At 47.4% G+C, this 25,984-nt stretch overlaps 1 protein-coding gene across 1 annotated transcript; it reads left to right on the top strand.

Moving 5' to 3' along the window:
* Positions 1-5,929: 5,929 nt before the first annotated feature.
* Positions 5,930-24,594, top strand: LOC134016337 (teneurin-1-like; the record flags this gene model as incomplete). The annotated part of the gene is made up of 10 exons (XM_062455709.1): positions 5,930-6,124; positions 12,399-12,601; positions 13,649-13,847; positions 15,921-16,022; positions 17,455-17,649; positions 18,307-18,507; positions 20,824-21,009; positions 21,368-21,397; positions 21,616-21,762; positions 24,360-24,594. Coding segments are annotated over 10 exons (1,693 nt in total), but the record flags the coding sequence as incomplete, so codon positions are not given.
* Positions 24,595-25,984: the final 1,390 nt, after the last annotated feature.

The following is a 25,984-nucleotide window of genomic DNA, read 5'->3' as shown; positions in this document are numbered from 1 at the left end:
CTCACTCTCTCTATCTATCCCTCTCTCTCGCTCTCTCCTCTCTCTCTCTCTCTCTCTCTCTCTCTCTCTCTCTCTCTCTCTCTCTCTCTCTCTCTCTCCTCTCTCTCCTCTCTCTCCTCTCTCTCTCTCTCTCTCACTCTCTCTCCCTCATGCAGTGGTAGTGTCAGTAGAGTGCTGTACCCGGAGGCGGGACTGACACAGTGCACATCGAGAACTCATTTACTGCCTGCTCTTTCTTTCTCTCTCTCTCTTTCAGGAGAGAGAGAGAGAGAGAGAGAGAGAGAGAGAGAGAGAGAGAGAAATAGAGAGAATCTGAAAAAGAGAGAGAGGGTCTACAAAAAGAGAGGAAGGGAGGAAGAGAGAGAGGGAGAGGGAAGGGAATAGGTAGAAAGGGTGGCTTGATGGCTGCAGTGTAGAAGCGGCCAGCTCAGCTCCCTGATTTTACTGCGGATTGAGAAAGAGGAAGGGATTGAAAGACGGACAAAGAGAGAGGAGAGAGAGAGAGAGAATTATAGCATGATGAATGGAGCGAAGGACTGGAAGAGAGAGAAATAAAGAGCAGTGACATATGGCTTGTCCCACGCCATTAAAGCTGATATGAATTGAATAGAGTCTTCCTCGGTTACAACAAGAGGTGTCTGACTGATGACGGCTGCTTCGAATGTTTCAATGGCCTCTTAGAGATAGAGCCTCTCTCTCTCTCTCACACACACACACATCTGGCTGACAGTAGAGGATCAATGTGTGACGAAAGAGATATAACATCCTGTTTAAATAGTGGATCACTGGAGCGTGTGTGTGTCTCCTCAGGAGAGGAAACCTTAGTTATCATATCCTGGTCATGATAATGAGGTTTTTACATTTTTTAAATGGAAATTTGATTGGCAAAAAAAATAATGTACTCTTCCTCCCCATCCTCTTTCTCACCCTCCTTCTTATTCTCTTCCTAATTATCTTCTTCCTCCTCTCTCCTTCTCCTCACCATGCTCTTCCTCTCCCTTAATATCTTCCTCCTTTTCATTTTTTGCTCTTCCTCCGTCTCATTTCCCACCTGCTTGTCTTCCTCTTCCTCTGCACTCCATCAAGCTGGAGTGGACTCAAATTAGAAGCTGAACCCTTCAGTGTGATTGCTCCTCCCCTCCCCGCCCAGCCCTGGCCTCACCACTGCAGATGAAGCAGAGGGGAGGAGGAGAGGAGCCAGAGAGGAGGCGCCCATGTAGGCCCCACGCTCAGACAGAAAAGAGGAAAGGGAGGAGGGGTGCTGGGGGCGGCGGGAACGCGCGGGGGGGTGGTGAGAGAAAAATGACACACATACAGGTTGAACTCACCACCTGATGTTTCTGGCTATGATTAGGGGTCGTCTGATCCCTATGGTTAGTAGTGAGTAATGTTGCCTTCACACACACACACACACACACACACTGTCACACAAATACTCACACACATACACTCAGAGAACCCCTTCATCTCACAGAAATCCCTCAGCACTCATTGCCCAGTGAGGACATGTGACTCACCACTTTCTCTCCATCCCTCCATCTCTCACTCTGTCTCTTCTGCCCTCTTTCCTAACCTCCAGCGTCTGATCGCCAAGGTCGGCCCGCTGGTAGTACCGTGTTTGCACGATTGGACAAACACCGGGCAGAAGGGCAAGACGAACGCACACACACACAGCGTCCACACGGAAGACATACACAGACTCTCACACACACAAACACACCGATGACATGTAAACACACGCACGCGCACACACACACACACACTCACACATACAAACACACTCACACATACACAAGACATACACAGACACACTTTCCTGACAGGCGTGACAGGAGTATTAGTATCTGTCAGTAGATTGGTAGAGGAGGGTGAGAAAAATGCTTCCTCTCCTCTGTCTGACTGGAGAGAGGAATGGAAGACCGACCCCACAGCTCTCTCACTGTTTACTAAGACTTCTCAGGAGACTTCATCGTTTTCCCTCTCTTTCTCTCTGTCTCTCTTCCTTTCTTTCATTCTCTACCCTCTCCCTTTCTTTCTTTCTTACTTTCTTTCTTTGTATCTATCTATCAATCTATATATCTTCTCTACCCTGCCCCTCCTCTCTCTCTCTCTCTCTCTCTCTCTTACCTTCCTCCTCCCTTCTCTTCCTCCCCCCCCTCTCTCTCTCCCCCTCATTCGCTTCTTTCTCAGTGAATAGCAAAAATCTGAGCCTGAGGCTTGAACACTGTAGCCACCTTGAGACTAGATAACACTGTTTATACCATGTGATTACTGTATATTCCTCCACTTTAAATGTATTTAAATACTTGTTTACAAGAAAAACATGTCTATTTGCACAATATTTAGCATTTTAACAGAAATGCATATTATATACTAGGTTTGTTGTTTCTTTGCAGATTGTTTCTCCTTTGGTAGAACCGGCTGTCAGTGTTTCAATCTTTTGTGGATTTTTTATAGATGTTGGAGCCAGAGAGGCTGTCGATGAGGCATCTTTAACAGGCTATAGTAGCTCTCCAGCTTAGTCTTCTATCAATAAGCTGTTCAATACTCTCTCCAGTCATCCATACCATCAGCATCACATGCAGGGAGCATGCTAGGATCTCACAGTGACAATGGCCGTTACAACAGGAGAGATGGTTCATTTGTGGTTAAATTGCCACTTCTGTGAACACACACATGCGCACATATACCACTGTGGACTCCAATTATGTAGACTTAAATCTTTGGCATCACCTACATATACAAACACTTGAGTACACATACACACAAGCACATACCAATCCCCCTCCAGTCGAATCCAATCATAAGACATTGGCCCCCAAAGGCAATCATCTCTCTTCTAATCCATAGAGGCATTCACAGATTCTCACCTAACAGCAGCATTAACAACAGCAAGAACAACAACAGCCACAGCAGCTTCTACCATTCAGGAACACAGTATCCTCAAAAGTGTCCCTGATATTTATTACAATTGCACAAAAAAAAAATCTCTTTCCAATAATACTGTAGATGACAACTGGCTCATTTGTTCCTATCTATCACACCGTAAAGAGACATAGTCCAACAGTAATATCATAAATCATATAGTCTTCTGTACCACCACTCATTTGCAGGCGGAAGAGAAAGAGATTATCTCACATTTTTGAAATTAGTGTTATTAATCAACGTACTATTATCAGACGTAGGCATCTGGTAAGGCTAGCACCGTAGACAGGTATATATGTATTGTATATCACACTCTTTCCTCTCTTTCTCCTCTATTCTTGGTCTCTCTTTATCTCTCCCATTGGCTCTTTAGCTCGGTCTTCTGTCTAGCTCTCTCTTTCATTCCCTCTCTTTCTCTATCGCTCTCATTCACACTCAAGCTCTCTTCTCTCCAGCTCTCTCTCTCTCTCTCTCTCTCTCTCTCTCTCTCTCTCTCTCTCTCTCTCTCTCTCTCTCTCTCTCTCTCTCTCTCTCTCTATCTGTCTCTCTCTCTCTCTCTCTCTCTCTCTCTGTCTCTCACTCTCTCCATCTTGGTCTCTCCTTCTCTCACTTCTATAACTGAGGCTGCTTCTGTGTCTGCATCATTATAGTCAAGCTGCTACACATCACTGTTGGGAAGCACAGAGGAGAGAAATCACCAGCTATCCTACAGTCGGAATATCCTCGTGCACTAGTAGACCTGTCCACGCACACGCACACGTGCATACACACACACGCTCAGACACACGACTCACACTCCTCTCTCTGCTGGGTGATGCAGTGTAGTGGGTCCAGATCCATCCCCTCTCCCAGCGACAGGCAGAGTATTACCTCCAGTCATCTCTCTGTCACACTGATCAATGATTCATGTGTAAGGAGGCTCGGACCTGTTAACTGCTCTCTGCCACAGCTCCGCTCCTCTGCTGGGGCGCTCTAATAACCAGGCCCTGCCACACTCTGGAGTTCGCAAGTGTTTTTTCCTTTTGGCGTGTGCTGTGTGTGTGTGCTGTGTGTGTGTGCGTTTGAGTATATTGAACCGCCCACCCCTTCACCTCTGTAGTGTTCTCCAGTCCTGCCCACCCCTCCCTCTAAAACACACACACACACACACACACATACTCGAAAGACTCCGCTTAATTCCTTCTAAAGGTCAACAGGCAGGGAGAGGGAGGAGAGGAGAGGAGAGAAAAGGAGAGGAGAAGGAACGAGAGGAGAGCTTATTACCTGTGTGCTGTCTCCACGGCCACCTCTGGAGTGGGGCCTCTCCTGAGCTCTGAGAGGGGGAAGGGGGGAGCGGATCACTGAGAGGGATGGAGGGGGAAGAGGTGGAGGGGAGGAGAGAGGAAACAAGTCAAAAAGTCATGTCTATTCACTGTCTTACAGAGAAGAAACCTCCAAATGGTCCTTACGTTAAGTCCGTAATAGATAAGAGAGAATATAGCAGTTGTTTTCTAAGTGAAGGACCTCACCTCTGTCTTCAAATGATCCCCTGTTGTACTTTTCCTCTCACACATTGATAGTTCAATTAGTGAGATTTGAAGGATGCCTAACGTGTCCCGTATGGTTGTAATAAGTGTCTGTGTTCTGCTTTGAAGCTCCCGCCCGCTCGCACGCATGACTGGCTTGATAATCCAACTGAGGCCAGGGCCTGTCAAAAGATAACATGTCAAAGTGTGTGATACGCCGCTCCCAATAGAGTGTGTGTGTCTGCTTGTCTTTTAGTGTGTGTTTTATTGGTGTGCATTTATGTGTGTGTGTGTGTGTGTGATTTAGTGCGAGTTGGATCTGTATATACGTGTCAATGTTTGTGTGCTTGACAATCCTGTGCTCCTGTGAGAGTTAGAACCAGGGACTGGATATTTTTTCAACTCTCAGAACTCATCATACATTTACCGTAGTTTTCAAAGAAAGAATTGTTTTTTCTTTCGGCCAACTCTTTGAACTATCTGTCTTTTAATTAGGTGTTCTTCATCAGTGGGTATCTGAGAGTGTCTGTGTGTATTTGTGTGTGTGTGTTTGTGTGTGCATCAGCTCGCAACAATATGTTCAGATTCAAATAGCTATTGTTTGTGCGTATCTTGTGTATTGTGGATTTGGGGGGGAAATCAGCCTGCCAGTCGACAGACATTGGAGTTGTTTGAAGTTGTTAGAACTTCCATTACCTTGATCTACATGCAATAACCGTCCACTGACTGTCAACGCTCTGTGCTTAACTTTGTGATTTCAGTCCTTGCTCGTGTTTGATCTGGCGGATGTGTCAGGGGAGCAAAAAAAAAGAGAAAAAACTCTAAATGATGTATTCCTTTTGCTTTTTTCTCCATATCTCCAAAGCGTTCAACCCTTTTTTGCATCCTTTTAACTGAGAATCTTTAAAAAAAACTAAAAGGGGCACGATGACTAGTCCGAGTTCGGAGTGATTTTTTTATGCCGCTTTTTGCAGAATGGGCCCGTCAAGCTGCTCATTAATTTTCTTTATCAGCAGGTGTTGGTTGTTTGAATTTAACGGCGTGTTTGACTGTTGTCCTAGTAAATATTTTTTTACTGGGGAGGTGGGGGAGTGGGTGGGGAAGGCAAGCAATCCTCCCCCCATCTTTGTTGTTTAAAAGGGCCATATGGACTCTGAATCCACGACGGCTTTGAAAGGATCATTACTCAAGCATAAAAGAATGTGTTAGCTCTTTAATATCAGCCTTGGGCCCAGCCACCAAAGATCTAACTTAATTGCCCACCTCGGCAATGCTGTGTGTGAGTGTGCGTGTGTGTGTGTGATTGCCTGTGTGTGTGTGTGAGAGAGTGAGTGGGTGTGTGCGTGTGTGAGACTGTTAATTGCCCAGTGCCTTGCTGGGCACTAATAAGCATATAAACTAGATGAAGGGGTGCTAAGACGAGCATTAAAGGGGAATCAACCACACCTCTTTCTCGTGTATAAATAATGATTTATCTCTCTCTCCCCCCCTCCCTCCAGCGGTGCACCTGTTTGGTCTGACCTGGCGTCTCCGCCAGGGGGGGCAGGGCCAGCTGTATGAGAACGGCCTGAGCAGCGTGGAGCAGCAGGACAACGTGGGGCATGGCGGGCACAGCGGGCACGGTGCAAGCCCCACCAGCCCCATCTTCTCCTCTGACACACACGGCCCTGAACACACGCACATCGGCGACAAGGGTGAGTGCATGGGCGCCAGGCATAAACACACACATGCACTGTAAACACAGACACACGGCTCACAGGTTTGTACAGACATACACTCTCACATGCATACACAGACAGTATATTAAAATAGCAAATATTACAACACTATTGCAAGTGAACAATAGTTGGAAAGGACCATTTTTTCCTGTGTAACTGCAAGGGAATATAATGAAAATATGAATGTTTAAAAGTGACTGATGTCCCCTGACACATATTTAGACTGCTTTCTATTGGATTAGGATCCTTCCCAACATGCTTTTCCATGATATGCCCTGGAGAAAATCCCTGCAATTGTTAATCATTCATTACGAACAGCAGCTAATTGGCTAATCTGGTTATGATTAATACTGTGTATCATTTTCCCCCTCGACCAATCAAATGCCTCCTTTGAGCCAGGCACAGGAGGAGGGCGAGTCAACAACGTTGCCCTCTCCTAACGAACGTCTAATATGTCCACTATCCTTGACCGACACGTTCAAACATCTTGTGGTGCCACTGGGTGGCCCAGAGACTTCCTTTAGCTGATTGCTCAGGATTGTTCTCAACAAAGGCTCCTGACAAATTCTTACAGACAATATTTTGGGAGGTTTTCAGTTCCCCCCCCATATAGGATCCAAATGGGATGGCCCAGAGCCTGCACCTCGGGCCTCATCACATCGCTACATCAATGACATCAAACATTGAACGGCTTTCACATTCAGTCAAATCCCCAAACAAAACTGATCCAGATTATAATCTGATCCAGTGTTTTCAGATAACCTGCGGTGGTCATGGTAGCAGGAGGTTGGCAGGGGAGATGAGGGATTAAGTAATCCCGTGCCAGGATTATCACACTCGCCAAGCCACCCCCATCACCTCCCAGAGCGAGAGAGAGTGACATCATCTGTCAGACTAAAGAGAGGAATGGAGAAATAAATCGAATAGGAGACAGGGAAATGGGTGCTATGACGTCAAGGAGGAGAGAGGATGTGGAGTTCAGTTTGTCTACAGTTTTATAGAAGCATTGAGGCATGTTGTACAGTGCTGAAGCTGTTATTCTGTTTTGATATGATTCCATTCCGTCTGACTTTAACTAAACTGGAATGCTGTACCAAGTTATGGTTATAATTTATGATGACATAATTGATTACTGTGAATGAGTTCCATGCAATCACATTTATTATGATCTAAAATTCTTTGAAAACATATTTTCTTGTAAGCGTCCCTATCTGATGCAAGGACATGCACACAAAAGATATGGATGAAAATGACTGAAACAATTCCTCAAAAAAAGTAGGAGTTCGACAACTTAGCCAGCCAAGTTTTAATTGACGAGCATTGTCAGATGTGTCTGTTCCAGTAGATGTGTCTGTTCCTGTAGATGTGTCTGTTCCTGTAGATGTGTCTGTTCCTGTAGATGTGTCTGTTCCTGTAGATGTGTCTTTGTGGCATATCTATCCCTTCCTGGGGGAGCTTAACAGTCCTATGCAGATGAAAGGTTTCTTAATTAGTACGACTCTAATTGCAGTGTGCCCCCTCAATAAGCACCCCCAGGCTGGGGCATGAGGGAGCGGCAGGGATGCACACACACACACACGCACATGCACGCCCGTGCACGGACACACACACACACGCACATGCACGCCCATGCACGGACACACACACACACGCACATGCACGCCCGTGCACGGAAACACACACACGCACATGCACGCCCGTGCACAGACACACACACACACTTACACGAATCCCTGCATGCACACACACGGTTTTTCGTTTACTGGCAACGCCTTTACTCGGTGTCATACACACACACATGCAGTTCCACACTCACACACTGGATATGTAAGACTTCCCCTGCAGCACATGAAAGCACTTGATGCACTGTGGAGAGTTGGCTGCCAGAGACGCTCATTCCTTAATAAACTACCATTGAGTTGTGCAGTAATACTACTTGGGGAATGGCCACTACACAGAGGAAGGGCATGAGGCACAGAGTGGAATACTTGCTCATTCTAATTCATAAAAGATGATGAAACACTCAACAGTCTGCTCACTCCTAGTTTGTGTGTGTGTGTGTGTGTGTGCGTATGCTCAAGTGTGTGTGGCTGGTTGGCTGTATGTATATGTGCTTGGTTGTGTGCTTTGCTTAATGTGGTTGTGTGTTTGTGTGGCAGGTTGTGTGTGTGTGTGTGTGTGTGCGTGACTGTGGTTGGTTTGGTGTGTGTGTGTGTGCGTGCGTGTGTTCAGTCAGCCGTCAGGCGGTCTCTTGTGTACTCAGTCGGCTTGAACTCCTCCACAGATGAGTGAGATATGGAGCCAGACCCAGAGAGAGGAGGCTTCCTAAAGACCACATCAATAATCTGCACTGTGACTGTGTGTATGTGTGTGTGTGCACTAGACAGGTCTGTGCTACATCGGTTTCATTGATCGGCACATGCTGTGATACATGCTCTGACGCTCACACACACACACACATCAGATCGGTAGACAGCCACAAGACTGTGATGACAATCCCCGACCCTCACAAAGCAACGAAGCCAATATCTTAATGGTTTATCCAAGTGTCTCTCAAAATCTCCTCTATATCTTAACTCGCATCCACCGTCAAAATCAAATCATAAAATAAATAAAAAGATCCTATGATCAGTTTTTAAGCCCCTCCATCATTCCATTCAAATCAACACGCTGGTCGAAATAATTCCGTTTAAGCATATATGTAGGGTGAAATTGACATTGTTAACTCAGTAAGGGGGGGGGGGGTATGTTGCTGGAAGGGGTGGAGGGTTTCTAGGGAGGAGGGAGAGCTCTAGAAGTCCAATAAGATGATCTCCTTCGTAGCTCTGGGGGACATTCATTGGACCATCAAACAGAGAAGGTGTCTTATTAAGACACCTGCCTCCAAAAAGCCTTTTAATTGAATTCCCTTAATTATGGTGACCTGGCCCGCTGTGATATTTTTATCTGTCCTAAGGCGAGCTCTTTTAGAAAACCATTAATGTTGTCAGCTCCGCACTGTGGGGAGTTTTAGACACACTCTCACACACAAACTAGCGTACAGACAATTGTACACAGACACACACGTGAGTTTGCTCGTCTTGCACTCACACACACACTCTTTTCACACAAATACGTGTCTGTGCAACCACACATACACACTCATAGCTAACACGCAAACACAGACACTCTCACGTAGTCCTCGGGCGTATCATGTCCGACTAGCCTCTTGCTCAACACCAGTATCCTGTTGGCAGCTTCATTAGAATCTGAGGAATAATAACATTAATTGAAAAGACAGTTTAGCTCCTTTGAAAATAGATTACAGGTGTAATTGTTTTACCCGTGAAACCCTAAGGCGAGAGACATTAATCAGGCCTGGTGTCAAGTTACTCTCTCATCTCATCTGTGCCTCACCACGCACACACACACACACACGCACACACATGCACACACGCACACACACGCACACACACACGCACACACACGCACAAACACACGGCCCAGTGCATTAGTACTGTAACGGACTGATGTGAATATCTCCTTGTCACCCTGTATAGTCATTAGTAGGTGGTAACGTGTGTGTGTGTACGCGGTAGAGTGTGTTACACCCGGAGGTGAAGATAAGATGTGTGTGTGCGTGGGTGTGTGTATGTTGCATAATGTAAAAACATTATGATAATATGTTTTTGATGCATATTCAACCTGATACTATGTTTCTTCATTAGCCTAACACTGGGAATTGCACAATATGTTTGTGCATGTGTGTAAGGGCATGCTATGTGGGATGCATTCCTCTGGCATCATTAAAACCAACTATGTCTACCTCTTTCTCTTATTCTCTCTTTACCCCTCTCTACTTCTCTCCCTCTCTACTTCTCTCCCCCTCTCCTTCTCCCCCTCTCGTTAAATCCGAGCAGGACAGATAGCGCACCATTTATCATCCTATCACGGCGTTGCTGTGATGACAGAGATAAGCTAACCATTAGTACCGCTGCCTGCTTCTAAAACAAACAGGCATTTTACATATTGTCACCAGTCCACCTCCGATGAAAAGCACTGATACTGTCTCCTACAATCTCTGGTGCACCTTCAACATCTCCACTCTGAAGAGTCAAACAGGAAGTCCATGATTATGTTATTGGACCATTTCATCATAGCCCGAAGTTCCATCCGATGTTCTTTAGAGTAGAAGATGTGTAGATGTTGACAGCTGTCTGTGAACTATCAGAGAGAATGCCTGAGTTTTGACTTTTCCTCTGACATGTTAAGGCCGCTGTGTTACTGTTGCCCCAGTCATTATTTTGATTGACATCTGTAATCTGAGCTAATGGGAGAGGCGATTCGGAGCCTGGGAGTACACACTCTGGTGTATACTACACTCTGATACACACTACACACTCTGGTGTATACTACTCTCTGGTGTATACTACACACTCTGGTGTATACTACACTCTGGTGTATACTACACACTCTGGTGTATACTACACTCTGGTGTATACTACACTCTGATACACACTACACACTCTGGTGTATACTACACACTCTGGTACACACTACACACTGTGATACACACTACACACTCTGGTACACACTACACACTGTGACACACACTGCTACATCACTTCACTACAAAAAAGAACGTCCCACCCAACACCATTCACTGTAAACCCCCACCCTCCATTTCTGTCTCTCTCTTTCTGTCTCTCTCTTTCTCTTTAACTCACTCTCCTTCCTTTTCTGCCCATTCTTCATCTTTTTATTACTTTCTCTCTACCTTTATAGCACTCTCTTTATCTCCTCTCTCACCTTCCTCTCTTCAATATGAGATGATTGTTCTCTGTTATTGTATATTCCAAGCAGATTACGAGAGAGAGAACTGGGGATCTAGAGAATGTGCAGGAGGCACAGGGTTAGATGTGCATGCTGATGGTATTTTTCCGGCGTTTGCATCAGCAACCTTTGCGCGGCCTCACAACCCCTAGCGCTCCTCTCCCCCTCCGTAACCCCTCCAGTTTCTGAAAGGGGGGTCGGGGGCGGTGGGTTGACCCGAGCGCTTGTTTCTGTCTCTCCATTGCGTCAGACGCGGGGAGGAAGGAGATTATAATTAGCATCAGAGGGACCTGGATGCTGGTCTGCTCGCCTGCAGCCTGCCATGTCCTATTCATCTGGCTCTGGACAGCAGCCCGCCATCCTCACAATATGGACTGGATCTCCTTTGACTGTTTCTCTATTGTGTTGCATGGGGCCAAAGGGTTACCAGGGAGACTGGCAGCATATTATGGGCTGGGCAGAGGCTTCTCTGCTATAATTGGAGACCAGAGAGGTAGATCTCACTCTTTGTTGCATTGAGGACACCTCACTCTCTCGGCCTCCTTAAAATGATCTTGATCTGAAGATCTTTTTTTCTCTCCATCTCTCTTCATTTTCCTCCCCTCTTCCTTCATCCCTCTGTTGCTCTCAGTCTCCCTCCCTCTCTCCCTCCCTCTCTCCCTCCCTCTGCAAGAGCACATTGCCGTGGGGGTTATGGATCGGGAGAGAACGGGCCCCTGTCTGTAAATCAGGTCCCCTAACAGTTCTTCTGTATTTGGCTGATAACAATCTCACCCTCGCTCTCTTCTTGTCACTGGATTGCCTCCGTCTTAGTTTAGGAGCCAGAATGCATATCTCACTGTGATGCCTGGCACAAAGAGTAGTGAGAGGACCCCCCTGCACCAGCAACAATGAACCTGGCAACCACATAAAGCACACATGAAGGCACCGCAGAGGAGAGGAGACTGGAGCTAAGGGACCTTCACCATCGATAGCTATTCTCTTCCAAGCACAAAGAGCTGGGCACACACACGCACAGACACACACACACGTCTGACAGCGTTAGTCTGTCTCCCTCTTCCTCTATTTTTCTCTCTGTCTCTGTCTGTGGAGTGGATGCTAATGTGGACCAGGACAAAGAGATGGGCATGTGCTGGTAGACACACAATGCAGATACACACACACTCAAATGCTTTACACACTGCCGCACGCACGGCAACACACACTTCACACACAATGCTGCTCTCCATCGAGCCGCGTTGCCTCTCAAAGTGATTGACAAAAGAATGACCTTTGGAGAGGCTGTTTTGCTTCTCAATGTGCTATCTTATTGAGTGGATGGAAACATGAAGCTAAAATGACCTAATAATACATTTTAATAATCACACAATTTGTGTGTGTGTGTGTATTTGTGTTTGTGTCTGTGCATTCTGTGTGTGTGTGTTGCGGCCTCCTGTAGATAAGTGGGTGCGTGGCCGTTCCATAGACCGTGGAGAGGTGGACATTGGGACCCAGCAGACTCAAGCCATCCCTCCTGGTCTGTTCTGGAGGTTCCACCTGACAGTGCACCACCCCACCTATATCAAGTTCAACCTCTCTCTGTCCCACAATGCACTGCTGGGGGTCTACGGGCGCCGAAACGTACCGCCCACTCATACGCAGGTGAGTCATTTGTAATGACAAGACACGCACACACACATATGCGCATGTGCACACACATAAACATACTCCTGTTGACCTGGTGGCCTGGTAGAATTAGTTGTGGTCATTGAGGTCATATGAGCTTGTGTAGCATTAATCATGTTCTACACGCACACACGCACGCACACACACACACGACCCAGTATGGAGTACTCGGTGGCAACGTTTTTCACTGGCAAAGGACACACAGACCCGCACACACACACACACCCTGAGTCATGTGCTGTTTAACATCGGCACAGCCCTGCTCTCTCCTGCATGAAGAGGTCTAATTAGCTGTTTTTGACACCCGTGTGACACACAGCCCTCAAGGGGGAGTGCGACACACACGCCGCTTCTAGTTCAAGGAGGTTTGGAGAGAGGGAGAGAAGGAGAGGGAGGAGGGCAAGAGACAAGGAGGGGGGGTGAGAGAGGAATGGAGATGGAGGGGGGGAATTGAGGGGAGGAGGAGAAAGCACATGGGGAAAGAACACATGGGGAGTTTGAAGCTGAAATATAGCCATGATCCGTCTGACTGGCTGGTTCTGTACCTGAGCGATGTGTTTTAGGAGAAAGAGAAAGTGTCCTGGAGAACGTGTCGAGGAACTGGCTGGCTGGCGTAGAGTCTCACAAAGAAGTGTGTTAGCAGCCAGATGAACTTCACATCCTTCATTGAAACGGTCACATCCTTGGCCCACATATCTCCACTAACAAGACATATTCGTGAATGTTTCCGAAAAGATTGCTCACTGATTAACACCCGGAACTATTGCAAAGGATGTCGGAAAGCAGGAAGCTCAGTCATTAGTATCGTCTCTCTTCAACACAACTGCAGCACCCAGAAACCATGGATATAGAATTCCATCCAAGCAGCTCCATGTGCTACCCAGAGCTTCAGGAAGGGCTCATGTCACTTCCTCCTTGATGCTCTTCTGGGGCAGAACATGAATGTGAATATCCTGTCTATTCATTCTAACTTTTGATTATTGCACTCCCTGTGGGCTCTCTCTGCATGCCGTCCTGGGCCAGTTTGACTTTGTCAAGCTGCTGGATGGGAAGCAGCTGCCCCGAAGCCTGGCTGATCCAGGGTCTGCCCCTGGGGGCCTCCTGCTCAGCGCTCTGCAGGAAACGGGCTTCATCGAGTACATGGACCCCGGCACCTGGCACCTTGCTGTCTACAACGACGGCCGCAGCTTGGAGCCTGTGCTGCTGCACAGCACCCCTATAGGTGAGGAGGCAACACTGCACTTTGCACCCTGTCACTGTGTTTTTTTCTCCAAAATGCATCCCACCCATTAGAGACTTGATTACCGGAAAGGATGAAAAGTATTCCATAAATGTGTTCTGCCAGTTCTTTCACTGGAAATATCTTCAAAATACCTTTGAAACTACACATAAGTGAGAACTGGTATCACACACCACACCACACTACATAACCATACACCATAGCCTATTGAAAGGGGAAGACAGCAATGCTAGACCTGTGTGAAGATATGAAACTGGTAGCGAGTTGCCATGGCACCTAGATGACAATGCAAATTGAGGAGTGTGCTGAATACAGTGGTTGGTGCTGAATGTAGACAGGTAGGTAATTACTGGGGCACTGTCCCTACTCCACCTTGTCCTTTCAGAGGAGGGACCTCATGTCTCCAGCCTGTCTTTGTGGTATCTCTCAGCTTATTGTGTGAGGGAGTTGTGTGTCTGACGTTGGGCTGTGTGTGTGCGTGTGTGCGTGTGTGTCTGTCTGTGCCTGCGTTCCTGAGAAAAAGAGTGAGAGGGAGGAGGAGAAGGAGAGGCCACTGAAGAAAGAGAGCGTGTGAGACTGAGATAGGTGTGTGTGCGTGTGTGTGTGAAATAGGTACGAGTGTGCGAGCGTGATTGCCATTCCCCCCTTCCATCAGCGTGACAGTGACAGGTGATGGAGGTGAAAATTGCTGCTGGTTTCCGTAGTGACGCGTTGCCGCGGAGACCAGGAGGCTGCATGTCACCAGCTGGTGGAAGGGCCTGTCTCATTAGCATGTGTCATTCGTGCCTCAGGGCGGTGGCTGCTGTCATGCAAGTGTGTCAGGGCTGTGGGGCATGTGGCATCTGGCTTGCGTGGCCAGGACACACATGGTGAAGAGGTTCAATCCTGATACAGTGAGTGAATTTAGAAGAGATGATGCTGAGGTTGACTCCCATTGTTGCTGTAAGCATTGGTTGAGAGATGATGTATACAGTACAGTAGGTTGTTCCCGTGGTTACTGGAAGTCACTGAGCTGCTGCTCTGGGACTTGGTATAGGAGTTAGCTATTAAAGACATATATATATTGTGATTGAAACATTTTTTGTCTCCTGGACCACCTTTGTCTGTATCCAACAGGTGGATCATTTCCCTCAGCAAAGTATTGGTGAGAGACATGATATATAGGTAGTACTGTATCCCATAGAAGATATATAGGTTGTATCCCTTTGTCACAATACGTGTTAGTGACAGAGAGTATTGCAGAAATGGTCTCCTCTCTATTAATTATGAAGACGGGTTGCAGAGGTTAAATGGTGTTGGTACTTAAACCTAATTAAGAGAAAACAGCAATATGATATGAAGATAAAGCCCACAAACAGGACAGATATAGGATCCAGACCTGGTTTCAGTTCTGGACCGCCGCAATTACGGCAATTCTATTTGAAGGAGATCTTGATTTAGGGCCTGCCAGTGCAATATCAAATAGTATGACTCTTTCAAACACTCCCTCTCTCTCTTTGTGAAGGAGAGATCCTAGATGAAGGACAGAGGAGTGAAAGAAGATAGGATCGTCAAAGAACAGTCTTTACTCTTCCTCAAGGGAGAGGCTTGATGAAAAAGCTTCTGTTCATTACATTGGCTGTAACAAGTCCTTACATTGATCTCCTCTGCCTTGTGTACTGAGGTACCCTTGATATAACTCACTACTGCCTCTGCCAATATTGTTCATCAGCTCCAATGGCTTTTATGACTATGTCTCTCTATAGACTTTGTTTGTTCATGAAGTGTTGATGTTTTGTGAATTACACAGGGTTTGTTTAGGCACTAATGCTCTCTAATGCGTTTAGGGTTGCTGAGTGGAAGGGAGTGCTCGGTTGCTCCCAAGAGTGCCATTGCGGCATGATCAGCCTAATCTAATATGGGCCCTGTCTCTCGGGAACCGGCCATCGCTTATCAGATCTCTGATTCAATAACAGAACCCTCTGCCAGATGATGAAGCTGTATCTGATGTCTATCCTTTGTGTGTGCCTGTGTGTGTGTTCCTCTGGCTGTGTGTGTGTGTGTGTGTGTGTGTAGATACTATGGACGGGTGCTCCACCAGCTGTAATGGGAATGGGGAGTGCGTGGCAGGGCACTGTCACTGTTTCGCTGGCTTCCTAGGACCGGACTGTGCCAAAGGTCAGTGTGTGTGTGTCTTTTGGCCATGTGTTCTATGCTGCCCTATCTTGTGTATGTGTACCTGTGTGTATGTGCATGCATGCGTGTGTGTGTGTGTGTGTGTGTGTACATGCATGTGTGTGTACCTACGTGTGCGCACTGATTTCCAAACTAGGTTAGGGAAAAGCTCTGCGCCGGGATTCTCTCAGTGAGTAACTGCTCTGATGCCACACCCATGACTTATTTATCTCGCTTTTCATTTATTCATGCTCGCCTCTCATCCTGCCTCGTTTAGCGCTCCGCTGTTCATTTCATCCGTCTGCAAAGTTCGACGGATGTTTCTGAAACCCTCTCGAAAAGGATTACGTGATAACACGCTGGCGTATAAGGCTATAGACTAGGCTTTCCACCCCAGATTGGGAATGAAAACACTCACAATCCCACACGCATACACACAGTTATAGTAATACACCCGCAGTCACACACACTATCGCTCCTTGGTCTCAATCATCGTAAAGGACATACAGTATCTGATCAGTCCACGACTGATTCGGTTCTACAGCAGAGTTTTGGATCTGGTCTTGTTCTTCGTCCCCTGTGGTGCACGCTGCTTTGGGAACGTTGTTTACCTTTTACAGCCGTGCCAAAAATAGCAGATTGACTTGAAATGAACATTGACAATCAGCAGCCGCAGCACGGTGGTGTCTCCTGCTGCTGGCTCGGGGTTGGTTGCTGCTCTCTCCTGCTGTTCTCCCAGACAGCAGCGTACCTCATCTCCTACCGTACTTGTTCTACTTCCTCTCACAGTACCACAGACAGCTCCACAGTTTATTTCTTCTGTAGACATTCTTGCAGTAGAAGTACCCCTCTCGCTCACTGGCGAGCTCCTGTCTCTGGCTGTCATTACCTCAGCTACGCCCTTTCCTTCCGACATGGAGATATCGCCGGCCCTCTCTCTCTCTCTTCCACTCTAATCTGTCATTTTCACGATTGTTTTCACGCCCGCTCCAAGCCAGGGGACAGCGGAGGGATTTTCTGCGATGTTCGGGTTGCCGTGGTAGCCAGGCTCAGGTGGTGCTTCAGTAAATTGAAACAGCAAGAGGATAAGCTGGAGTGTGTGTTGTGTACTGTGTGTGTGTGGAAGCTTTAGGATTTGCTGAATTTGCACACTAGCTGAGATAAGAAAGCGTAGCCCTACTCACATCACAGCCACTGACTGCGCTCTCTGTGGTAATATACTGCAGTCCTGTGTGTGTGTGTGTGTGTGTGTATGTGTGCATGTGGGTGTGTGCATGTGAGTGTATGTGGGTGTGTATGTGGGTGTGTGCACGTGTGTGTGTGTATCTTTTTATGTGTGCTACATGTGTGCATGTATACACATGCGTGTGTGTGTGGATGCCTATGTGAATGAGGGTTGTGGTACGTGTTCTGACGGGTGTGTGTCCTGGCGCAGACTCGTGCCCGGTGCTGTGCAGTGGCAACGGTGTGTACGAGAAGGGTCGCTGCGCCTGTCTGGAAGGCTGGAAGGGGGCGGAGTGTAACGTGGAAGAGGGGCAGTGCATCGACCCCACCTGCTCCAATCACGGCTCCTGCATCCAGGGAATTTGCATATGTAACCAAGCCTACAAGGGAGTCAACTGTGAACAAGGTAGGGAGCAGATGAACACCCTGCTACGTCTGTATACCGGTGGGACTTTACATGTGTGGCCATTAAAATCCTTCAGTCTGTGTTTTCAACTGGCCTAAGAAAGGAAGCACAGCTGATGACACAGACACACTTAGCTCCACATCCATCTCTGCAGCAACACTGACCTTGAGTCTAGGAGACTAAAAATAGAGCTGTAATTACACACACACTCAAGCAGAAACACACATATGAACAGGCATACACACAAACACACACAGGCACACATACAAACACACACCAAAACCGCACGTGTATAAACACACATGCAGGCACACACACACACATGCAGGCACACACACACACACACACACACACAGACACAGATCCCAGCTCATCCCAGCTCAGCCTAGCCCAGAGGGGCCTGACTGCTGAAGCACAGTGTGGATCCTAGCCTAGTCCTTTCTAGGAGTAGGGCACACTGGAAACAGCACACCCACGTGTACACACACACACCCACACAGCTACAGTAGCATGTCTAATGTCCTGGAAGCACTGCAGCGCTGCTAGGCTGGTTAGCTGCTGAGTTCCTGGCAAAGAACACAGTTCATACAATGTTAGCTGATGGGATTAATGAGTCTCTCTCTCTCTCGCTCTCTCTGACTCCCTCTCTTTCTGCAGTGGACTGTGTGGACCCCCAGTGTGCGGGGAACGGGGTGTGTGTGCGCGGAGAGTGTGTGTGTTCTGCGGGCTGGGTGGGTGTGAGCTGTGATGAGCCCTTGCCTGCGTGCCAGGACCAGTGTTCCGGTCATGGTACATACCTGTTGGACACAGACACCTGCGCATGCCAACCCAACTGGACCGGACCGGACTGCTACATAGGTGAGCGATCCCAGACACACATGTAAACCAACTGTGAGGTACTCGTTGAATTTGCGTTGGGTTATTGTGTGTGTGTGTGTGTGTGTGTGTGCTCGTGTGTGTGGGTGAGCTGTGTTCATACAAGCATGGTCTTGCTTGTTTCTCGGGTATCTATTAATAAGAAGGACACATGTTGAAAGGGTGCTGAATGGAGTGTGAGTGTGTGTAATGTGTTTGTGTGTGTGTGTGAGAGAGTTTCTGTGTGTGCTCCATGCTGGGTGTAAATGAGATTTCTCCCGCCAGCAGACTACAGCCTACCTCGCCTTGACATTCACACAAGCACTCACTCACACCCACAACCACTGTCACTCTAGCCCCAGCTATACCAGGCTGAAACCTAGTCTGTAAGAGGTCAACAAACCTACTATTGTCGAGCTTTTAGCTGGAAGGCCTTTTAAAGAAGGCATGTGAGAAGCAGTAAGGAGGTTTTATTAAGAAGTACATTAGATTCAGAGAGACCAGGGAACCCAGCGGGAACACCGCCGCTGAAGCCTGTTTCTCCTCAGTGCACGCAGGATTACTGCATGGATATTAGCTTCTGAAAGGAACTTTTTTAGTTTCATGTGTATTTTCCCATTTACATTTCCCAAAAGACTCTCTATAATAATTACAGTAGCTGAAATCTGCGCCGCTACGGTATTAAGCATCTCTCCACCCAAGAAATTATGAAAGTGAATTCAACCCAAATACATATTTTCTAGGGTCATTCACATCCTTGGGGTTTGTGTCGGGCCAAGCAGTGGAACGGTGTTGTTAGTTTGCTGGCAGGGGTAGAGAGGTGTGTGTGTGGTGGCAGGGCTAGAGAGGTGTGTGTGTGGTGGCAGGGATGGTGGTGGTGGTGGGTGGGTGAAAGTGTTACGGTATGAGGTGTGTCTTTGTCCTTGACTGTTGTGTGAATGCTGACTGGAAGGAAAAGGGTCATTATAGAGATGGCACACTGCTCCTCTGTTTGTAACGGGGCACACACACTTCTCTCACACCTCGTGCTGTATATAAATCTCCTCTGACCTGCAGATATCTGCTGACCACACACACACCTATGCACTCACTCTCACACACACACAAATGCCCACACACACGCTCACAGACAAACGTTTCTTTCACGCAGACCGAGCAGAGAGTGACACACACACACACGCCCACATGAGTGCAGCGACGGCCACCGCACACACACGTTTCAGGCCCACTTCAAGGAGTTTATGGGTTTAAGATGAGAGCCTGCCACGCTAAGCAGAGAATTAGCTCCTGTGCTCGGCTACGGAGCTCTCTATCTGAGATTGGAGAGTTTCACCTTGAGATTAGGTCCTCAGGTTTTAATCAAACCTTCTCTTCACAGGGAGAAATGATTCATCCACTTCTTGCAGAGCCAGAATTTAGCTAATGTAATTCTAATAGAGAGCGTAAAACTCACCAACCTTAATCCACCCCCCCCCACCTCACACACCCCCTCCTCTCTCTCTATGTATATTTAAATTGAAATAACTTTTTTTATTTTTTTTACGATCGCTGGATAAGTAGTCTGAGAAGGGAGCCCGCAGCAGTTGGGGTTCTTGTTCTGATGGATGGGGCTCTGTTCTGTAGAGTAGAACCAGAGAGGGAGAGAGCGAGAAAGGGAGAGATAGAGAGCGAGCGAGCGACAGAGAGAGAGAGAGGAGGAGGTAGGAAGGGAGAGGGTGGTGCAACTCGAGAGAAGAAGGTGGTAATATCGGACGAGAGAGAGAAACGACAACGATTTGATTAGGCAGAGGAGGAGAGAGAAGAAGAGATATTAAGATACTCTCCAAATCTGATCAAACGTCTGGAAAGAGTGTCAGTGTGGAGCGTTTAAATACGCAGTGCAAATTTGAGGCGTTTGCCTACCGTAATAGATGTTGTCGCTCTTTCTCTCTCCCTCTCTCTTTCTGTCTCGATCTTTCGCTCTCAATCTCATTGTCTCTCTCTCTCTTTTGCTCTCTCCCTCCCTCTTTCACTCTCTCTCTCTGCCTCTGTCGCTCTCTCCCTCTTTCACTCTCTGCCTGCGTCTGAAAGCTTAACTATTACAGGTGAGAAAGAGACGCCTTCGTCTGCAGTACTTAAAGTGACTGCAGGATAGGCTTTAATCTCTCCTCTCTCTATCTCTCTCTTTTTTCCAATTCGGTTTCTGCTCTGCCTTTTTTCACCCACCTCTCCTCAAATCCCCCCTCCCTCATTACCACTTCCCCTGACACAAACACACACACCCACATTGCTCCTCTCCCCCCCCGCTCCACACACACATCGCTCCCCCCACCGCCGCAGAGCTGTGCCCGGTGCCGTGTGGCAGTCATGGCGTGTGTAACGCGGGCCAGTGCCAGTGTGAGGAGGGCTGGGTTGGTGCGGCTTGCGACCAGAGGGCGTGCCACGCCCGCTGTGAGGAGCATGGCCAGTGCCACGACGGGACCTGTGTGTGCCAGCCTGGATGGGAGGGAGAACACTGCACATTGGGTGAGTTTGTGTGTTTGGGTGTGTGTGTGTTTGGGTGTGTGTGTGGGTGTGTGTGTGTGTGGGTGTGAGGTTTTTTCTGTGTGGGTTATTATTCCTCTGGGCAAGGTGTGAAGCACAAACTGTACTGTACTGTGTGCTACTTGTTAGCCACAACTAACAGTCAAGACACACTCTAACTGTGCCTAAGAAATACTAGAAACATCTCCGCCCTTCACTCTCCTGTCTCTCTCCCTCCATATCTCCCCCTCTCTGTCTACTCTCTCTCTTTCTCTCTCCCCCTCTCTCTCTCTCACCTCTTTTTCTTGCTAGGAAGCTTGTTAGATTAACACTGTCTCCTATTCCCCCTCTTCTCCCACAGTCACTCATGACTTGGATGTGGTTGTGAAAGGCAAGTTATTTCTCTCTCATTAACTTTCACACACATGCTCACACACACACACAAATACGTTGAAACACACAAACACTACGGCACTCACCTCTTCATGCCCTTCATTGCTGCCTGAAACACACTTTACAAATTAAAAACACACCCACCTGGCAATACATAATGTAAAATTGTGTGTGTTTGTGTGTGTGTGTGTGTGTGTGTTAATGTCTGTTTTGCAGATGGCTGCCCGGGGCTGTGTAGCGGGCATGGCCGGTGTACCCTGGAGCAGAGTGGTTGGCGCTGCATCTGCCAATCAGGGTGGAGTGGACCCGGATGCAGTGTCGTCATGGAGACTGAGTGCAGCGACGGAACGGACAATGACGGAGGTATGGGAACAAAGTATAGATTAAAGTGATGTCCCTGTGTGTGTGTGTGTGTGTGTGTGTGTGTGTGTGTGTGTGTGTGTGTGTGTGTGTGTGTGTGTGTGTGTGTGTGTGTGTGGCTGTAGGTGTGTAAAGGGACAGTGTGTGTGTGTGTGTGTGTGTGTGGCTGTAGGTGTTTAAAGGGACAGTGTGTGTGTTTGTGTGTATACCCACCCTCTAATCACCCCTATCTGGGCTAATGTCTTTGATATCTACAACCCTGCTGGGATGAAAGACTCCTGAATGAGTCCTCAGGAACATTAATGCAACAATTTCACTCGAGCCACCGGAAAGGATCTTTCAACAACAAACTAGATCCGACACACATCTCATATTTGCGTAGCTCATCAGTGATATTCCTTGCTCTAAATACATGTGTAAGAGAAACAACAAAACACATTTTTACATTATGGTTACTGAAAAGTCTCAAAGGAAGGGAAATCAAAATGTCACAAACATACCTGCCTCCCAAACCAGGTCTCTCCCAGCACACAGCCAGTGCACCTGTTACTGGAATGTAGCTTCTGTGTTCTAGTTTGTTTCGAAGGACCGCCACTCAAAATGTCCTTTGAGTCAGAAGGTATCTGTGTGTCTTTAGCAGTAGGCAGAGAGGGTCTCATCTAATCCCACACAAATGTAACCCAGTAGAATAAGTTCAACTCACTCAGTGTAAATACCTCCCACACTCGCCATTGAAGAGCTAGATGTTTGGTGGCGCAGCTTGTTAACGCAGTGTCTACAGAGGGTGTGGTTGGTGCATGTTGAGTCAGTGGACCCGAGTTTGAAGCTCGGTGTGGGAGGAAGCCATACTGATGGGCGCCTTTGATACCCCTGTCACACACACACACAAACACACACTAATGCACACGTACACTTTCTCTCTTATTTTACCTCTCACTACTTCATTGTTATCAACCCTTTCCATCAGGCCTTTGTGCTCATTACAAAACATCCAAAAGAGAGCTGGGCCCTGGTAATGACTTTGTTTTGGTCCCGAAAGCAGTATGCAGTGTAATTATGGATGGACATTCACACAGACATCAGTCCTGCTAAATAGAGTTCTCTCACCAATCCTCCTACTCTGTAACTGAGGCTCAACTAGCTGTGTAGAGACCCATTAGATCTAATCTGCCTTCAGTCATCTATCACAACACATTAGAACAACCAGCTTCAACCACTGATTGAATTGTCAGGTGCACTATTGTCCTTTTTTACTCTTTCTTTCTCTCTCTCTCTCTTCTCTCTCTCTCTCTCTCTCTCTCTCTCTCTCTCTCTCTCTCTCTCTCTCTCTCTCTCTCTCTCTCTCTCTCTCTCTCTCTCTCTCTCTCTCTCTCTCTCTCTCTCTCTCTCTCCTCTCTCTCTCTCTCTCTCTCTCTCTCTCAGTCCCTTGTGTGTTTTACCTTCCTCTTTTATCTCTCTCTACACATCTCTCCGTATGTCTGTCATCTTCTCATTGTGTTGCCTCTTATCTCTCTCTATCTGTCTTTCTCTCTCTCTCTCTCTCTCTCTGTCTTTTTCTCTGTCTTTTTCTCTGTCTTTGTCTCTCTCTCTGAGGGTGGAATGGAGATGGTAGATGTTGTCAGCAGTGATGAGAGGATGATCTCATCTGTTCCAGTCAGACATAGCCATCAGCCTCCTGGCTTCATTCAAAAGCCCCCTGTATTCATTAGGACTCACTACAGAGGAAATAAATAGGACAGACATACACACAAATGGACACATGGGATTTTTTTTTTCTATGCAAATACGTTTCAAAAGATCTAAGATGTATGCTTGCTTTGATCTTATAGATACATTTTTTTTTTTTTTTTCGTGCCATCCACATTTTTTGTAGCATCTCTGTGAAGTTGCCGTTTTCTGAGGACTGAAACAAAAGCGTTTGACTGTTGGAACGGAGGCCATTACAAAATGATTTGGCCTTTTTACTGCAGTACGGAATGCTTCCGCTGTAAATGTCAACACAGTTTTCTCGCCTTTCTCCCCCAAAACACGACTGAAATAGGAAATCTAGAGCCTGGACTCTTTTATCCTACAGCGTACGGTTCTGGGCCTTAATTCCATAGAGGTGGTGTGTAGTTCTGCCTTAAGGTTTCTGTTTATTGAGCAGATGACAGGGTTGTCATATGCTCTCATTGATGCCCCTATAGACGGCTAAATGTGAGCAGATTTTTGCTTGCCTTGCAGGCATAAATACTGTCCCCACCGACACTCAGAGAGCAGCTTCAAAGGATTAGGCGGGGATGAAGCTTGTGAAGTACTTAATGACGATGTGTGTGTGTGTACCCATGTGTGCTTGAATGTGTCTGTCTGACCATCTCTAACCTTTACCGTGTATATGTGTATGAGTGTGTGATTGATTGGTTGTGCCTGTCTAAGCATCTTTAACCTTTACCTGATTATACTGCGGCATGTGTATGTTTGCAGCTGTGTACCAACATGTGTCCTCGATTGTACCCGTCTACTCATCCTTAACCTTTACGTGATTATATGTTGTGTGTGTGCTTGTGTGTGTGTGTGTGTGTGTGTGCGCTTGAATGCATGTGTGTGTGCCTGTGTTGCAGATGGGCTGGTGGACTGCGTAGACCCAGACTGCTGTGTGCAGGTGAGCTGTGCATCTGACCCGCTGTGCCAGGGCTCGCCAGACCCCCTGGCTCTCCTCCAGAGGACCGTCCCGGCCCCTCCACCCCCGCCCGCCCACCCCCCCTCGCACACGCATGGTTTCTTCCAGCGCGTGGCCTTCCTCCTGGGCAGGGCTGCAACACACACTCTCCCGGGGGAGCTGCCCTTTGACCGCAGGTGTGTTGGGGCCCTTTTGTATATCGACGCTCATGAATACGGGAGAGAGGGCACCTTTGAGCCACGTTACGGTCCAACATGACTGGCACACTAAAGAGTATCTTCTGTATTGACCTTAAGATGTGTGGTTGTGAGTAGGTGTATGTCGCTAATGTGGGCAGGTTGATGTCGGTCGATATTAGATCACAGTGTGTGTGTGTGTGTGTTTGCGTACTATATATTTGTACATGGGAGTGTACCTTTCAATATCTTTGTGTGTGTGTGTGTGTGCATGATCTGCGTATCCATCTGCAGGTCACCCAGCCTGGGTCATTTCCCCCTGTCTGTCTGGGTCTGTGTCAGGCACCTGTTTGTTTGTTACATATTTATGCCTCGTGCGTCGTCCCGTTACACCGCTCGTAAAAGTGTCGCCATCAATATTTCAAGGGGCGCCAGAAGCCTCAGGGGAGAGCAATCCATCTCCACGCCGTTGTGACCTACAAAGTTTGGAGTGGAAAAAACCTGAAGTGATTCCTCCCTGACAAATGACCCCCTTTATGTTTTTTTCTCCCCCCCCCCCCCCTTCCCTCTATTACTGGCTTTTAGAATAAACAGATGGATTAATTATGGGGGAGCAGGATATCGATGGCTTTCAGGGCTGAGAGAACAAACGTCTCTGGCGGTGGGAGAAACTCAGCCCTCCTTCATTCATCCCTTCCTCCCCAGCGTCGGAGAGCAAGCTCAAATGATCCCTCATTGTGTGTGTGTTTGTGTGAGGGTGTTTCGTGGATGTGTGAATGCGTGTGTTTGTGTGCGTGTGTATGTACAGTGTGTGGTTGTGTGTGTATGTATATTATGTGTTTGTGTGTATGTGCCTCCAGGTTTGTGATCATGCATCCTCTGTGACTGTCTGTGTGTGTGTGTGTGTGTGTGTGTGTGTCAGTCTGAATCCATTAGTCTGTACTCAACCAAGCCTGCTGCTTTTTCAGCAGTAAACAGCCTATTTCACACTTTGCCAGCAATAGTCAGTACCTCGATGTGCTCTACATAGCTTCTGTAATCAGATCTGTAATTACATCAGATTCAATCAGATTACCTACATGACATTACAATAATTGCTTCTGTCACATTACTGAGGAGGGTATTGTTCCATGTGGCTTTGATGGATGTTACTTCAAGACACCTCTCCAGAGTTCAACATCATCTCCCTTTCTTATGGTGGTAACCAAGGCAGCGAGACGTTCCACTGGTTTGGATCTCTAGTATGTTCTATTGGAACGTTCTCTGCCAGGTGAGCTGGAACTCTGAGGGGGGCTAGAAGAGCGAGGAGGACAGGGAGCAGGGGAAGCTGGGCGTGGTGGCCGTGAGCAGTAGCTGTTTTATGTGACAGAGGGTCATCGGGTGATCCTCA

The sequence above is a fragment of the Osmerus eperlanus genome, unplaced genomic scaffold (assembly GCF_963692335.1).
Source record: "Osmerus eperlanus unplaced genomic scaffold, fOsmEpe2.1 SCAFFOLD_396, whole genome shotgun sequence".
Classification (NCBI taxonomy): domain Eukaryota; kingdom Metazoa; phylum Chordata; class Actinopteri; order Osmeriformes; family Osmeridae; genus Osmerus; species Osmerus eperlanus.
This window is presented reverse-complemented; position numbering and strand designations above follow the sequence as displayed.